Source organism: Lithobates pipiens, unplaced genomic scaffold, assembly GCF_037356315.1.
Source record: "Lithobates pipiens isolate NorthernLeopardFrog02 unplaced genomic scaffold, aLitPip1_a1.2 Scaffold_18, whole genome shotgun sequence".
Lineage (NCBI taxonomy): Eukaryota > Metazoa > Chordata > Amphibia > Anura > Ranidae > Lithobates > Lithobates pipiens.
In genome coordinates, this window is record NW_027507758.1 from 630,507,280 (window position 1) to 630,525,541 (window position 18,262).

General features: G+C 47.9%; 1 protein-coding gene across 1 annotated transcript in view; it reads right to left on the minus strand.

Moving 5' to 3' along the window:
- LOC143986879 (uncharacterized) overlaps positions 1–18,262 on the minus strand; it is a 1,041,669-nt gene that overhangs the window by 113,075 nt on the left and 910,332 nt on the right. Inside the window, exons 11-16 of the mRNA XM_077485285.1 lie at positions 8,340–8,426; positions 8,128–8,251; positions 7,914–8,011; positions 7,603–7,824; positions 7,317–7,523; positions 1,712–1,853 (exon numbers count right to left, since the gene is read on the minus strand). Coding sequence (XP_077341411.1) covers positions 1,712–1,853; positions 7,317–7,523; positions 7,603–7,824; positions 7,914–8,011; positions 8,128–8,251; positions 8,340–8,426 — 880 coding nt within the window. The remainder of the gene's footprint in view (positions 1–1,711; positions 1,854–7,316; positions 7,524–7,602; positions 7,825–7,913; positions 8,012–8,127; positions 8,252–8,339; positions 8,427–18,262) is intronic.

Below are 18,262 nucleotides of genomic sequence, written 5' to 3' on the forward strand. Positions count from 1 at the left end.
CTTTCAGGTGCTCATGCCAACTGGGCGAGTGGTGGGAGGTTAAATGCCTTGTCAAGCATGTGGTACCCAAATAGCTGGTGTTCTTGCCACACTTGAGCCAATATTTGCAAATTGCAACAGTGTGATCAGCTGCAAATGTGCTCAAAACAGCCCAGACAGCTGAGTTGTGGGAAGTGGGCCGGGAAATAACAGCTCCACAACCTGGTTGATTAGAGTGGTTGCTCTCTACTGTTCTATGATGGCTGCCTCGTTGGGGTTGTGCCTCACCTTACTTTCCCCCTCTGCTCTATCCAGCACCCAAGTCGTGTCAGTGACCTCATCATCATCATCCCCTCTATCTTCATTATAACTGGAGACAACTTGGCAATATGCTGCAGCTGGGAGAACATGACTGCCAATTTGTGTAGCAGTGTTCTCTCCTCTCTGTAGGCTCATGTCCCTGCCTTCCTGAACCTCAGAACCAACACCAACATCTGATTTAAGTAATGGCTGTGCATTATCAAGGAGCAAGTGCCTGACACTGTGTTCAAATAACTCAGCTGACTCCTCCACGCCGGATGCTGGGGCTATGGCAGGAATAGCTGTGGACAAGGAGGCAGAATAAGCAACTCTGGCAATTGCAGTGGACTGTGCACTAATCTCTGCTTGGGTGATGGAGGATGAGAATGGTTTAGTAAGCCAGTCCACCACCTCCTCTGCATGCTGTGGCTAGATAGCACGGGCAACATCACTAAACAGAGGGAATTATGCCCTGCCCGAGGACTGACCACGTCCATAATTGCATGTGGACACATTCTCTGCTGGCCCCCTCACAGTGCCATGGGAATGTCTGCCTCTCCTTGTTGGCCTCTAAGACATGATGGCGGGGGGGGTCACTTATTAACAAAATATAATAAAGATGTGGAAATGTGTACGGGGATGCACTTTAATCAATGGAAAGTGGTGTTTGGTGCACTTTAACTTGAGTACTCACTACACAAACACACTACAATATACTGCTGTAAAACTGCACTGATGCACTGCAATATGCTGCGTTAAACATGCACTACGCACTGAAATATACTGCAGGAAAACTGCCCTGACAAAGTAAACTGATACTAAAGGAAAAATTAATGGTCACTACACACACTGAACTATCACTAGATTCACACTAAACTGATATTCTACACTGACAATAGAATCACCATAGTACAAACACTGTCTAATAGCAATAAACAGAGCCATGTTCGATCTCTCTCTCCACACCATTATAACACTGAAAATGGGCACTATTGAAAGAATACTTTTATAGTGTGGGGCGGGACTAACAGCAATGAGCCATGATTGGATAGAGTCATCATTACTTACTACATTCATGTCACTGACAGTGCCATGATTGGGTAAAGCTTTCATTGCTTTAACCAGTCAGGGCTTCCAATGCACTGTGTGGCTGTGCAGTGCATTGTGGTCATTTGGTGGTCCGAACAAACGGTCAAACGCCTCAACAATTCAGGTGTTCGTCAAATGGGCGAACAGCCAGTGTTCAGTCCGAACTCATGCTCCGGCCAAACCGTTCGTCCAACTCTATTATCCGAGAGAAATACAGGACGGGGACCACAGCTCAGGAAAGTGACCAGGGTATTACAGGCTGATATCACCCAGTCCCCGCCCTACTCTGGACCAATCAGTGATCAGTATGGGTGGAGGAATGTATTTAGTGTTTCTGACCCACCTGTGCTGATCTCTGTAGGAGTGTCCTCCTCTTTAAATGTCCCCGTTATTCCATCCTCCTCCATAGACTGCTGATCATCCCTCACATACCTCTCTTCTTCTTCTGCTTTAACCTCAAATTCTATATCGATTGGATCTCCACTCTAAATCAAGAAAATGAGAGAGAATATCATCTGTAAAAACTGGAGTTAGTACTTACCGGTAACTCCTTTTCCGGTGGTCTTCCAGGACAGCCCTTGAGAGATGGAGCTCCTCCCATCGACACAGGAAACACATTGCCACAGTTCAAAAGGCGGTCCCTCAGGTCCCTGGTCAGTCATTCACCAAGAACCGAAGGATGGAACTGAAAAACATATAAACCATAACAGGTAATAACATTAGTACATCACTACAATCAAATAAAGGGTGGGATCGTGCTGTCCTGGAAGACCACCGGAAAAGGAGTTACTGGTAAGTACTAACTCCAGTTTTCCCAAGTGTTCTTCCAGGACAGCCCTTGAGAGGATCCCCAAGTACTTACCAGATTAGGGGGGGACCACGGCCTGGAGGACTTTCCTCCCAAAGGCCTGATCCTGACTAGACATTAAGTCCAGTCGGTAATGCCTTGTAAAGGTGGAAAAGCTTGACCATGTGGCTGCTTTACATACCTGCTCCGGGGTGGCACCAGCTCTTTCTGCCCAGGATGCAGACAACGCTCTTGTGGAGTGAGCTTTAACACCCTCAGGAGGATCTCTATTCAAGGCCTTATACCCCTCTGCTATAGCTAGCCTAATCCATCTAGCTATGGTTACTTTTGAAGCTTTCTGTCCCCTACGCTGTCCGGAAAAAAGGACAAAAAGGGAGTCTGAGATTCTGAATGGATTTGTTATTTTAAGATATTCTAGAATACACCTCCTCACATCCAATAAATGAAAACGTTCCTCTTTCTCATTTGCTGCATTTTGACAAAATGAAGGGAGGACAATATCTTGGGACCTATGGAAGCTAGATGCTACCTTTGGTAAGAACCCAGGGTCTGTCTTTAGTATGACTCTGTCTTCTAGGATCTGTAGAAATGGTTCCCTGATGGAAAGTGCTTGGATTTCACTGACCCTACGGGCTGAAGTGATTGCCACCAGGAGAACTGTCTTAAAGGTAATAAGCCTTAGGGAGGCCTCTGAGATAGGCTCAAAGGGTGACCCCAAGAAAGCTTTTAGCACAACTGCTAAATCCCAGGATGGGACTTTTGTGATTCTGACTGGCTTGCGTCTAGCGACTGCCTTACAGAATCTAGCGACAAAAGGATTTTCCTGTAAGCGTTCATCTAGGTATACACTTAAGGCAGCTATCTGTACTTTAATAGTACTTAGGGTTAAACCCTTGTTTACACCTTCCTGTAAAAACTGTAGAATATTAGCCGTATTTATGTCCCGGACATTCAGCCAGCTATTGAATTTTTTCCAGACTTTTTTGTAAATAGCTCTCGTGACTGGTTTGCGACTCTGTAGTAAGGTCGCAATTACCTCGTCTGACAGGCCCTTACTCCTTAAGATTTCCTCCTCAGTAACCACGCTGACAGCTTCAGTGTGGCGACCTGCGGATGGTAAAGAGGTCCCTGCGACAGGAGGTCCTGTCTGTAGGGAAGTCTTAGAGGCGGACAGTCTGTCAATTGTAGCAACATTGTGAATCACGGTCTCCTGGGCCAAAAAGGTGCTACTAGAATCAAACAGGTTTTCTCCTTGAGGAATCTTGCTAGGACCCTCGGAATGAGATGAAGAGGGGGAAATGCATACGCCAGACTGAAAGTCCATGGAGTTTGCAAGGCATCTACCGCCAGGGGTTGATCTCCTGGGTTTAGCGAGAAAAAATTGGGAACCTTTGCATTTTTCTTGCTCGCAAAAAGGTCTACCTCTGGTTCTCCCCAGTGAGCTGTTATGAGATTGAATGCCTCTGGGTGTAAGGACCATTCTTGGTTCGAAATCCTCTGTCGACTCAAGAAGTCCGCCTTGTTGTTCAGCTCCCCTTTCAGGTGAACTGCAGAAATGGATTCCAGATTGGCTTCTGCCCACTGGAGAATGCGTCTGGCTACCAACATCAAACGAGGACTTCTGGTTCCTCCTTGTTTGTTTATGTATGCTACAGCCGTCGTATTGTCTGAACGGACTTGTAGATGGTGACCCTGTATTGCGGGGTGGAAAGCTAGAACAGCTCTCAGGATTGCTGTTAGTTCTTTCCAATTGGAAGAGAAACATTTCTCCTCCGGGGTCCACTTGTCCTGGACCCAGCTTGAGCCTAGGTGGGCTCCCCAGCCCCAACTGCTCGCATCCGTTGTTAGAGTTGAAGTGATAGGAAGGACCCAATGAACCCCTTTGTTTAGGTTCTCCCTGTCCTTCCACCACCAGAGGGAGCGTTTTACCCTTGAGGGGATCGATACCTCCTCCTCCAGATCTCTGCCTTTTAATTGTTCTAACAGAAAACCCTGAAGGTCTCTTTGGTGGAACCTGGCCCATTGTACGGCTGGAATGGCTGCCGTCATAAGACCTAAGACCGACATTACTTCCCTCACCGTACACTTGGGGCTGCATTGAAGAAAAGATATTCTCTGCCACAGATTCAAAATCTTTTCTTCCGGCAGTATAATTTTCTGATCTACAGACTTGATCCAGTACCCCAGATACAGGATCTCCTGTGTTGGGGTTGTCTTGGATTTCTCCTGACTGACAATCCACCCTAATCGACTCAGACTGAGTTGAGTCAATTCTAGGTCCTGAGAAAGACGACTCTCTGAGTGGGCTGTTAGGAGCAGATCGTCTAGGTAGGGGATAATTGAGACTGATTGAAGCCTCAGAGGAACTAAAGCCTCTCCGAGAACCTTGGTAAAGATTCTCGGAGAGGATGATAGACCGAAGGGAAGTGCTCTGCACTGAAAGTGGTAAACCTTTGTGTCTATCTGCACTGCCATCCGAAGGAATTTCTGGCATTCCTCCCTTATTGGAATGTGCAGATAAGCATCCCTTAGGTCCAGGGTTGCCATAAATGTCTCTTTCTGCAGGAGATTCTTTATGGAATAAATGGACTCCATCCGAAATCTCTTGTAACGGATGGAGCGATTCAGTGGACGGAGGTTCATAATTAGTCTGAATCTCCCTGACGGTTTTCTTACCACAAAGATGTGCGAGTAAAAACCGTCCCCTTGTTCCTGAATAGGGACTGGTGTCAATACTTCTTGATCTACCATTTCCCCTATTAGTAAAGGTAAGGCCCTGGCCTTTTCTGAGTGACTTGGAAGCTTTGTCACCAGAAACTTGGAAGGAGGGTTGCTGTGAAATTCCAGCGCATGACCCCTTTTTATTATATTTAAGACAAACTCGTTCGAGGTTGTCTCTTCCCATTGAGGAAGAAATTTGCTTAATCTTCCTCCCACAGGAACCCTGACGTCACTGGGGTTTGGGATCCTGATTGGGGCGGCTAAACAGTATGCCCCCTTTCCCTTTATGTCCCGACCAATGTTTTTTGGGGGTTGAACTCTTCTCTGATTTAGAGGGTTCCTTAAAGGGACGAAAAAATTTTCTTTGAAAATTTTTCTTTTTTGCGGGAAAGGTTTTCTTTTTGTCCGCTGTCCTTTCTAAGGCGGAATCTAATTCAGGCCCGAAGACTAAGTCTCCTGTAAAAGGGACGCTGCACAGGCGGGTTTTAGACGCCGTGTCTCCCCCCCAGGTTTTCATCCATACTGACCTCCTTGCTGCCACTGAAAGTGCTGCAGATTTAGCCGTAAATTTAACGGAGTCCGTGGAGGCGTCAGAGATGAAACTGGTGGCCTTAAAAAGCATAGGGAAGGATTTCAAAAGCTCCCCCCTAGGAGTGCCTGCCTTTAAATGTTCTTGTAGTTGCGATAACCAGAACTCCAGGTTTCTAGCTACACAGGAAGTGGCTAGAGCTGGTTTTAAGCCTGCCATAGAGGCATCCCAGGCCCTCTTTAAGACAATGTCTGTTCTCCTGTCCATGGGATCTTTCAGGTGGCCCATATCCTCAAAGGCCAGATCAGCCTGCTTTGAGATTTTGGACAGAGGGGCGTCTAGTTTTGGATTTTTATTCCAGACCGCCTCTGGGCTCTCATCAAAAGGGAACCTTCTCTTAAGGGATTTAGGAAAGAAAACCTTCTTGTCTGGTTCAGACCACTCCTTAAGGACAAGGTCAGAAAGCACCTTATGTATAGGAAAAACCCTTGCTTTCTTTTTCCCCAGAGCCTCATACATTTGATCATGTCTGGATAACTGAGTTTCTTCCTCCTCAATTTCCAGCGTATCATAGATAGCCCCCATTAGCTCATCTACTTCCTCGAGAGATAATCTATATTTTGAGGCTTTAGATGCTGCTTGATCCTCTTCCTGACCCGAGTCAGTGTCAGAGGATTCGGGGCTAATCAACGTGGGGCTAGGCTCCCTGACCATACGGGGCTCCCCTGAGCTGGGTGTTGTAAGGCATGGTGAGGATGAGATTATAGTTGTTTTACTCGTGGAGGCAGCTGCAGCTGATCCCACGTCAGTGATTAACTCCCGGAGGGACTTAAAGGTCGACGCCATTTCCTCTTTAAAGGAGCCCAAAAACTTTGCTAAAGGGGAATCTGCCTCAGATTTAAGCAAGCTTGCAATGCATTGCTTGCATAGGGCTTTGTTAGAGCCAGAGGACAACCTATTCCCACAATTAGGACACTTTTTGCGGCCTGTCTTGTCTTCCCTTGGCATCTCTTTAACCTGAAAATAAGAAGACAAAGGATTTCTTAGCGTCAGCACCATGTCCCTCTTAGAATAACCACTAACAAACAACCTCACTGTGAGTAAACCGCCACCGTGGGGTACTACAGGGCCCAGCCTACAAACACCACCACTCCACCAGAGTAATAGCATGCCCAGCAGCCTACCTGGGTTTGGCTGGTGCCTGTCTCCGCCGGAGTATCCTGGGGAATAGCCTCCATGGTCCCCCTCTGACGCTCCGAATCCCGCCGCTAATCCGGTATAGCTGGACGCTGGTCGGGCTTCACAGGCACAGCGCTGGCTCTCCCTCTCCTCCTTGTACCCTTAGAGACCCGGAACCGGAAGTCTCGGCACGCAGTGATGACGCGGTTCCGCCGGAAGTGACGCTCGGCGTCTCCGACCCCCTGCAATGAGGAGGGAAGATGGAAGGTTCCACTCACCACTCCTGGGGGAAACCGGCGTCATTCTGCCCCTGGCCACCTCGGCACTGGAAGGAGGAGGGTAACGGGTCTGCTCCGGTTCAGCTGGACGGTACCCGAGCCAAAGAAAAAGGTATGGACCCAAACTGCAGCCATAAACCAGGACCCGGTCCCTTAGGCTTGCAGGTTCTCAGGCAGCCCCTGAGAGGGGCCTCCAGGTTCCTGGCAACATGTTCCTCCGACGGAGGAAACACAAATGACTGACCAGGGACCTGAGGGACCGCCTTTTGAACTGTGGCAATGTGTTTCCTGTGTCGATGGGAGGAGCTCCATCTCTCAAGGGCTGTCCTGGAAGAACACTTGGGAAATATAAGCTTTATTATTGTGACACCACATAAAAAATCCACACAGTGTCTCCATGAGTCTGTGTTTTTATAACCTCCATCCCACTTACCTTGTAACAGTGGGGGATGGTGTGACCTTCCTGTGTGGAATCCCGGGAATACAGAGGACGGGGACATCTCTCTGGTGGGTTCCTGGTATTAGGTGGCTCCATCATATCCTTGTGTCCTTCTGAAAGCTCCTCCATCACTCCATACTCCTCATCCTCCTCTTTATACTCGTCTTTAATGACAATATTATCACTCCCAAGGTTTCTACCCTGAATATATAATAAAACATTAATTGTAACAAACATGCTGTGTATAAATCAGAACTACCAATAATTGTCAATCATCTACCTGATGATGGTGGGGGATGGTGTGACCTTCCTGTGTGGAATCCCGGGAATACAGAGGACGGGGACATCTCTCTGGTGGGTTCCTGTAGCTGGATGACCCCACCATGGTGTCCTGGTACAGATCTTTGGGTTCTTTTAGAGACTCCTCCATCACCCCATCCTCATCATCCTCCTCTTTTATCTCTTCTTTAATCTCAACTTTAGAATCTCTCAGGTTTCCACTCTGAATATATAATAAAAATGACATCAATGGTAACAATGCAGATAATGTACAGATCCTAATGATACTATCAGTGATTGTTCCTCATCTACCTGATGATGGTGGGGGATGGTGTGACCTTCCTGTGTGGAATCCCGGGAATACAGAGGATGGGGACATCTCTCTGGTGGGTTCCCATTACTGGATCCATCTGTAGGAAACACACACACTGACTGAATACATTGTTTCTATGTGTTTATCAGATGATGGGGGATCTAGGTGGAGCCTCCGTACTGCTCTCTCCTTTACAATAAAGTCTCCTCTTACCCGGTGATGTGAGGGGCGGCTGATTGTCCATCATGACGTCCTTGTAGAGATCCTTGTGTCCTTCTAAATACTCCCACTCCTCCATGGAGAAATAGACAGTGACATCCTGACACCTTATAGGAACCTGACACACACAATGATACAGTCACCGTCCAGACACATCCCTTGTCTGTTACTGGATAATGTCCCAGAATTCCCAGAATCCTCCTCACCTCTCCTCCATCATCTCTCTGGTGACTTCTAGAATCTTCTTTGTATTTCTCTATTCTATCAGGGAGGGAGGTGGAGGCAATGTGATGTCATATGATCTCCAGACTTCACAGGAGGAAAACTCTATATTTAGAAATTAAATCAAATAGTGAAATCAAATGATATTCCGAGCATCCACTTCACCTCTCTAGTCAGGTCTATGTTTTATGAATAGAGATAAGAGTGATGTCATGTGACCTCCCAGTATCCTCTTCACCTCTCAGGTCAGGTCTCTATTTATTAAAGCTACTTCAGACTAAGGAATCATTTACCTACACAGGGCCCCTGCACTTTATTACATACAACACAGGACAAACAGTCCTACTCTGCTTTGTGAGGCTACCAAGGGTCCACCCACATACTAAGAGCATTAGAAAAAAAGAAAAAAGAGCCAGATGGAAGGACATTGGGAGGTGGAGCTGTGAGGTCAGTGTGATGTCATAGGACATATAGACTAGAGGTCGACCGATATGGGTTTTTCTCTGGCCGATGCCGATATTTAGAAATCATGGCGGCCGATAGCCGATATATGATGCCGATTTTTTTGGGCCGATATGTTAGGCCGATTTATTTTATTTCTTTATTTTTTTCCTTTTTTTTATATATTATTATTATTTTTTAATCCCCCTTGATCTAACATACCTTTCCCACTGGGGCGTTTTTCAGGCGCTTTTGGGCTAAAAATAGCGCCTGTAAAGTGCCTGCAAAATGGCTCCCCTGCAGTCTGTGTGAAAGACAGAGTGCTTTCACACGGAGGCGATGCGCTGGCAGGATCTTAAAAAAAAAAGTCCTGCATGCAGCACGTTTGGAGTGGTGTATACCGCTCCTCCACCACTCCTGCCCATTGATATGAATGGGCACCACTGCCGAAGCGCATGCAATGCGATTTGGCAGCGGTGCTTCATGGGCGCATTTAACCTCTTCCTTGGCCGCTAGCTGGGTTATATGTGCCCCACTAGCAGCCAAATAGCACCGCTAAAATTATGGTAAAGAGCCGCTAAAACTTGCGTTTTACCATCAACGCCTGCCCGCTCCAGTGTGAAAGCAGCCTTCATAAGTGATACAGAAAATATCTTACACTTAAACATTTATTAAACAAAACAAACCTCCAATCAGTTTACTTGTATGTATGATTTAGATTAAAAAAAAAAAAAAAAACCTATGTATTAAATAAAAACAGGTAGTCAAAACTTTTGGACAAAAAAAAAAAAAAAACGGGCTAACTTTACTGTTTTTATTTTATTTTTATTTTTTAAATAGTGTATTTTTTTCCCCAAAAAATGCATTTGAAAGACCTCTGTGCAAATGCCGTGTGACATAAAATATTGCAACAACCGCTATTTTATTCCCTAGGATCTCTGCTAAAAAAATATATATAATTTTTGGGGGGTCTAGGTGATTTTCTGGCAGAAAATACAGGATTTCTACTTGTAAGGAACAAGTGTCAGAAAAGATTTAGTCTTTAAATGGTTAAACTGAGAAGTTCTACACACTGAGATTAGTCCATTCATTCAAGTGTAAACATTGTATCATTTTGTTCTTTTCTTGGCAGCCTGCCCAGAGAGGAGGAGAAGAGGTTACTATGACGACTCAGGCAACTTATACTGACTTCTATACAGAAGTCATTTCAAAGTCCCGCTGTAGTTCTAAATCGGCTTTTTTTTTCAGCACAATCGGCCGATGCCGATTAATTAAAAAACGGCAAATATCGGCCGATATATCGGTCGACCTCTAATATAGACTCTGGATGGAGGGACATTTGGATGGGGAGATTTGAGGGGTCCTCTATATGAGGCTCCCATGCAACCCAAATCATTGTTCCTGGGTGTGTCCTGGGATGGAAGTCCCTTAAGGCAGGGCTTGACAGATTTGCTTCAAATCTAGGAGCCAGATAAAAAAGTTAGGAGACAATTTTTTTAGTGTTGCATGGATAGTCAGTGCCAGAGGCAAGGCAAGTGATTTGTGCGATGCAGGGTGCAGAATGCAGGACATGTGGTGCAGAACACAGGACATGGGTGTAGGGTACCAGAGAAGGGTGCAGGTCATCGCAGGACATGGGATGCAGGAGAAGGGTGCAGAATGCAGGACATGGTACAGGGGAAGGGTACAGTGTGCAGAATGCAGGACATGGGGTGCAGGACATATGGTGCAGGGAGCAGAAGCCAAGACATAGTGTGCAGGACATGGGGTGCAGAACACAGGACATGGAGTGCAGAACACAGGACATGGGGTGCAGGTCACTTCAGGACATGGGGTGCAGGAGAACGGTGCATGGAGTGCAGGGTGCATAAGGCAGGACATGGTGTGCAGGGTGCAGAACACAGGACATGGGGTACAGTGTTAAGGAATCTAATGTAAATAATGATAATCAGAAAATGTCTATTTGCTTATGTGTATACATGTTCCTTACTTATTATGTAGTATACAGATTGACTCTCCGTTCGGAGTTAAGATGGTGTCCACTCCCTACATCCCCCGCGTTAGAAGAATGCATTTGAGATAAGGGAACCAGCTTCAACCTAACTTCAAGCATCAAGTTTCTTCATTTCTCTTGTATTGTAACCAATAAGATGTACCTATTAGACTGACATTGCAATGACGTATCTTTCTGTATAAAATATTAACACCGCCCACCAATAAATCAGAAGTTAGAAGTAGCCTGAGCTGAACGTGTCTCAGAGAGTGTTTACTTCTAATGTGCATGCACATTTATACTTTTTAATTGGAAATAGCAGCAGATAACCTCAAACTAGTTTGTAGTTCTTATCCATTTCAGCAGAACAAGTGGTGCAGAAGATGTGGTGCAGAAGATGTGGTGCAGAACAAGGGGGGGAAGGGTGCAGGTCACCACAGGACATGGGGTGCAGAACACAGGACATTCAGAATGCAGGACAATAATACAATCCCCACTCCCCCTGTGTCCTCCTGCATGTCCTGCACATCTCCCCCAGCAGTGTGTGAGAGCAGAGTGGATGGAGAGAACATCTTGTGTACATAAAGGAGCATGTCCCTCCCTGGCTTGTATCTGCTTTGCAGGCTTGTCCTGGTTACTAATGTAAGGACAGTGTAGTCCTGTTTCTCAGCACTCTGTGGGGTACTGAAGAGGTACCATGTTGTAGATTCTGTCCCACTCATTTCTCTTTAATCTACCAGAGGACTCTGCAGTAGACATTGGATGAACACCCCCCTGTTCGGTTCGCAGCAGAACTCCTGAACAGGGGAAATGTTCTAACCTGAATGGTGAACCACATTGAGGTCTATGGGAGCTGAACAGGAAAAATCTAAAGTGCCCATTTTCAAGGCTTATATGCAAGTAACTGGCAATAAAATGGCAATAAAAGGGGTATGGGGTCCAGGTACTTCCCTGGGGGACAAGTATCAATGCAAAAAATAGGAGTTCATTGACAGACACAGCCTTCTTTATACAGAACAGTAGGGTTATATCATCTCCGCTGGAGTAGGACTAGGCAGAAGAAAAAAAAAAACAACCCCTGGCTACGCCCGTGGGCTGTCCTTCGTCAGTATATAACCCCCCTCCCTGCTCTAGGTATTTAGTTTAGTAGCAAGCAGTAATATAAGTATCAAAAAACTCTATAGAGGGGTGGGTGCTGTGTCTGTCAATGAACTCAGAGAAACGTAAAAAAATCCTATTTTCATTAGTTCATTGACAGACACAGCCTTCTTTATACAGAATGGTAGGGATGTCCCAAAGCAGTGCTAAGCATGAGGGGTGGGACAGCAAAAAAAAATCCCAAGACCAACACAAAAGCCAACCAGATAACAGGAGCTTCACACAGGACAAGCTAGAACCCAACCTGAACGATACCCCTTTAAGAGGGATTAAACCCTCTTAACAACAGCCTGCAAAAAGCTTGGGGCCAAAAAAGGCACCCACAGATGCCAAGACATCCACTTCGTAGAACTTGTGAAAAATAAAAAAAATAAGCGCCACGAACGCCTTAAGACAGAAGGCCCAAGACGCACTAGGCGCCCAAGAAGAATGTGCCGTAACAGGGAAAGCAGGAACCCGATTCCTGACAGAATAGCCCAGAGTACAGAGAGCCTGACCTCCAAAAGACTGAGTGGCTGGCAAATACAACCGAATCCCCCAAACCAAATCCCGGGCAGATAAGGCAAATTCCTTGAGATGTGTTGCCAGGGACACAAGGAAGGAAACACAATGTCCTTCTTCAAATGGAAACCCAGGGACGGAACTATAGATAAGGGTGAAGCACCACCTAAACCCAGGTAAGGTGAACGAGAATATAACGCCACCCTTTTCGACACCGCTTGAGCAGAGGTGAAAGCCACCAAGAGGCCACCTTCCGAGTCAGAATAAGCAGTGGAATCTCCTGATATTTTGAAAGAGGGAGAGAGAGAGAGCGGCTCCTGGAGAACCGAAAACAGCAAGTTCAGATCCCACGATGGTAGAAAAAAAACACACCAGTGGAAACAGACGTCTAACCCCTTTAATAAAATGTACGCACCAGGGAGCGTGAGAACAGGGGATGCTGAAGACGACCACCCAGGCTGACACCTGGCCCTCGATGGTACTCGAGGCGCATTCTTGCTAAACTCCCCGTAAATGGGGGTCGGAATTGGAGCCACCTAGAAAGAACAAGGATGAATGCCCGGTGATTGACACCAGGATATATGCGCGCTCCACAACCAGAGGTTAAAACCTCCTAAAAGATGGACTCCCTAGCCATCAAGAGTGTCGGAACAGCCGCACCTGGCTCAACACAGCCAGGCCGTTAAAACCAGTGACTAAGGCAGGATGGAAGAACAGCCCTGGGACCATAGATCCTTCCTGATAGGCAGTAGATAAGGAACGCCGGTGACCATGCCCACCCAGTCAGCGTACCCAGAACGACTGGACCCATCCAGGGATAATATAATGACCATAACCCCCACAGCCATGATCCTGCATAAAAGCCACAACAGAAGCTGGAGAGGAGGAAAAGGCATAGGGAAACGTCTCTGGCCCCATGGGCCACCTGAGCTACCCGTTACCTTAACATAAACCTTGGTATCGTCCAGTTGAACCCGAACACAAAGAGAACTACCTCATGAGTGTCCCAGTGGGAACAAACCCGAAGAAACATGGCCCGGTGAAGGGCCCATCCATTGTCCAACCCTTGCCAACCACCTGTCAGCATTCCACTCCTGTAATGCATGCACCGGAAAGGGGCTGGACAAAATGTTCTGCCCACCGGGGAATTCCTGCAACAGCCAGGGCCGCCACAGCCTATTTGACCTGCCCTGGCGAAGGGCAAAAGCCATCGTGGGTGCCTTGTCCGACTATAAACGTACCAGGAGCCCCCAAAGTCAATCCGTCCATGATCCAGACTTAGCCTGATCGCTCAAAGTTCCAGAATATTAACTGGTAGTCTGGATTCCACCAGCGTACAATGACCCAGAGCAGAGCTCAGTCCCAGGACATCCTACCCGGACCGACTGGCATTGGTGGTCCCCCTGTTTAATACAAGGGGAGAAAGGATTTATCCCGCTGAAGAACCGGAGAGCGAGCCACCAGACCAGGGAACCCTGGTTTCCTAACTCAGCCGAATCCGATTGACCAGAGACCTTGGGCATTTGTCTCATGCCAGGATCTACCTGAAGGGAGCTTGTATGGAACTGTGCAAATGGAATCGTTTCAAAAAGGTAGAAACTCTCAGTCCCAACACCCACACGCAGGTCCGCAGAGGGTCTACATGCCAGACAGAAAAAAAAAAACGCAGAATGAAACTTCTGGAGTTTGTCCAAGAGAAGAAAACACGCTGGCCAGAGTTGAAGCTCGGGCTTAGATAATCCAACGTTCTGGAAGGGCCCAAGCAGACTTCAGATATTATAGATGCCTATTGAAATCAGTCAAGGTCTGTATAGAAACTACATTTACATCTACAGTAGCAGTGGAGTGGCAGAAGAAGATCATCCAGGCAGCTAGGATCGTAAACCCCCACAGATGAAACCACGCCCAATCCGGGGCCAACACCTCGTGAATACCCGAGGAGTGGTGGCCAGACTATACGCTGATCATGCGCCACACCCACAGCAAAACAGAGGAAGCGCTGGAGTCGGGCACATAACGGAATGCGTAAACAAGCATTTGTGATGTCAATAGAAACCAGAAGGTCCCCATAATGAAGGGGTGCTACCGCTGTGAGAACGGACTCCATACTTACCTTGTGTATCCACACAAGGCAGGTCAGAGCCTTAAACTGTTCCTGACACGTTCCCGACAGCTTGTACATCCTCCCGGCGGAGAACAGCAAGCGGTCGGGCAGTAGACGCCCATTGGAAGTATTAACATCCAGGGTAGCCCCAAAATACCTGTCTAAGCACCACTGAGGAGACCTTAAAGCTCAGGAACCAGGGGAACTATGGCCAAGAGGTGTAGCTGACCATAGGTCCGGCAATGCAGCAAAGGCAGAGGAACTCTGAAATGGGTAACTCACAGGAAGCATTTATTGATTTTTTTGTTCTTCTTATTTTTAGAAACACAAATGCAATATTGTCAAGATAAGATTGAAAAGGCAACGCTTTCACCGGGCAAGACGGCTTATAAGGTATCGGCTCTCTGCTGCAGCCACCGCTGCATCGCCCATCTTGAAAGGTTCCTACACAGATGTTATAAGTGCGATAACCAGTGCTTTTTCATGCCCTACTGCAGTCATCCTCACTCCCTGAAAAGATACCTGCCATGTCCTCAGAGCCAGATAGGAGACAGGGTGGGGAGGGGAGGGCAGGGGTGCCATATACTAGGCTATATGCCTAAGCGCTACCCCAACAAAAACACGCGGGAGGGGGCCACCAACTGGAATCCCCCGCCCGAGGTCCACATATGGGATGTTGACCGAGGCCCCTCACAGGGGGCACAGACCAAGGCCCATTTACAGGGGGCACAGACCAGGGCCCCTCACAGGGGGAAAATACCGGGGCCCCTCACAGGGGGCTTAGACCCGGGGCCCCTCCCAGGGGGCAAATACTGGAGCCCCGCACAGGGGGCCTATCCAGAAATCTACAGAAGCCACAGCCCAGTAGGCAGCAAAAGCCGCGGGCTAAATTTTGGCCAGGTGCGGCCCATGGTGGGACCAGACAGCTGGTCGGTAGGCTGCAAGGTTGCGGCCTAAACTTTCGGACCTCCAAGCCGGTAGGCTCAAATGCCGCAGCCTAAATGTTCGGCCACCGGCCGCAAGTGCGGTAGGCCACAAAATCTGCGGCCTAAATTTTGGGCTGCCGCTCGCCAGCCCCCAGCTGGTAGGCCACAAATCCGCGGCCTATGTTAAGGCAACCACTCACTTCCCAGGCCCAACCCTGGATGCCCCAACCATGTCCCAAAGCCCCTAGGCCAGGAGCCTGGGCCTCACCCAGGAAGGGGGGAAGGAAAGGGGGTGGAGGAGAACCCCGGAGGGACCGACCACCCCAGGGAGTACCCGTGCCCCACACCACTCTGGGAAAGGAGAGATGGGGACCCCTTACTTCTCCAGCAAAAAGCGTTGGTAATGCTCCCAGACAGATCCTCCTCGCCACCAAAGTGGGGGGGGGGGCTGTTGGCCATGGGGAACACTGCGACACAGGCCGAGACCCGGTCATTTGCGACCTCGCGAGACATTTAACTAGCAGGGCCAGCCCCTGTCCAGTGGGGCTATGTCGCGACTGACCTAGCCCGTAGCTGTGGTCTGCCAGACTGGGGTGACCACTGGATCAAGCGTCCAGCCCGTTGCCCAGCCCGGCAGTTGATTGTAGATCTCACCGGAAAAAATCCAAGAAAAAAGAGAAAATAAACAACAACAAAAAATTCCCAGGACTAGAGATCCCAGCAGGGAACTAGGTCCTGACTAGGCAGAAAAAAAACCTGAATACCTAGAGCAGGGAGGGGGTTATATAATGATGGAGGACAGCCCATAGGCATAGCCAGGGGTTGTTTTTTTGTTTTGTTCTGCCTAGTCCTAATCCTGCGGAGATGATATAACCCTACCGTTCTGTATAAAGAAGACTGTGTCTGTCAATGAACGAATGAGAAACAACTTTTTTTAAACATTCATTTTATCAGGAGCAATGATTTTAATAATTCTGTGGGTGAAAGCAGGAGCCGATGGTGACAGTAATTTTCGGCTGTGGAAAGGAGATAAAATCGACAGCGGGAGCTCAGTGAGATGAGTCCTCTCATGCCGCTGTCCTGACCAGTCCGCCCCTGACTGCACAGGTGGGGTGCCGCCGCTGCCGCCTCCCTCCGCCTGTTTGAATAATGTGTCCGGGTTTCAGGCAGACACATTATTCAGACCGACAGTGAGAATGGGCTGATAAAAGCCCAGGGGCCAGGACACCATTTCTAGTCACCATGGTGATCTGGGATTTGACCATAGAGACATGGAAATTCAGCTGGTTCAGCAGGGATCGGTCACATTTCCATCCATGTGTGGTCACTGCCGGATAAACGTCACTCCATCAGCGGCTGCAGCCAATAGCTTCATCACTGATCTGTGTATTCTGAGAGCGGAGGAGCGCCCCCCATTGTCAGAATACAATAGTGCAGCGGGGAGGATTCCCCCATCCCCCTCCAATGTGGGGATTTGAATTTTTTCCGTTGAATCATCAACTGATCCCCCCTGAAGGGGTTATTCTACATTTCCACACTATATATGTGTGTATCATCATCTGCTGGAGATAAAAGACATCACAGTGACTTTGGAGGAAGAGGACGGACATGACGGGGGGTTACTGGGTGTAAATAGAAAATAAGATCTTATTACCTCCTCTGCTGCCACTTCCAGCAACGTCTTCTCTCTACTTCTTCCTGACTCACCTCTCACCTGAAACTTCCTGTCTGTACCTGACATCACTTCCTGTCTTCCATAGAGACTTCCTGTCTGGGTAGACGTGAGATCACCACCTTGTGGATCTCAGAGGAACTGCAGCCCTGAGAAACGTCTCGTAGTGTGAACACGGCCTTGTCCTGTGTGTGTATGTACTGTATATCCTTATAGATGGGTCATCTCCACTCCCACCAAGGGGGGTAGAAATATATTACTGCTCGGGGGGGAGACATTTTGGCCCCTTTAATTTTGCAGTAAAATTGATGTCAGATTTAGTCATGTAGAACATCTGTTATGTGGATACAAAGAGCCCCAGCCGAGAGTAAAGGGTGGAAATGGCTCCTGATCCCCAGATTTGGGCAATTATGTCACCAATATAAATAGAATAAAACCCGCGCTATGTGTAACAACTCAAATACCTACAGAAATAACTTATACCGGACTGCTGCTGTAACAAAGGTAAGTATTCCCTTTATCAACTAGAAGAGCATTATGTGTCACAGCGCTGTCCTATTGTGTGTGCACATAAATCATCACAAATACACTAAAATATGATGGGGCATGGCCAAGCTGCCGAGGGGAGCGGACTCTGAGCTCTGTGCCGATGCCGATTATCAGCATATAATCAGCTTTACAGCTCTCCCACAACAACGTTGTGTGGGCTTCCCTGCAGTCTGCTCCTCCAACCCGATCCACCCTGCAGTAGCGCCGGACAACTAGAATGATGACCAGGTGGAAGAAAAAAGAGGCCGGGGGACCGGCCAGAGGCAGCCAAGATGGCCAATCCGCTCCCCCCAGATTGGCCATCAAAGATCTCTTTTTTTTTCCGGATTTTGCTGTGGAGGCCCAGAAGCTGAGGGCCCAATACAATGATGTGAAATGCAGGCTGCGCACATTACAAATTCTCTATGCCATGCTGTACCCCACTAAACTGCGAGTGGTGTTGAAAGGGGAAACCAACATTTTTGATACCCCCAAGAGTGCTGCCCAATGGCTTGACCGAAATGAGCAACACCTGTCCAGATCTAGTTCTCGCTGGCTGATGTTATCAGCTTTTTCCAGCTTGC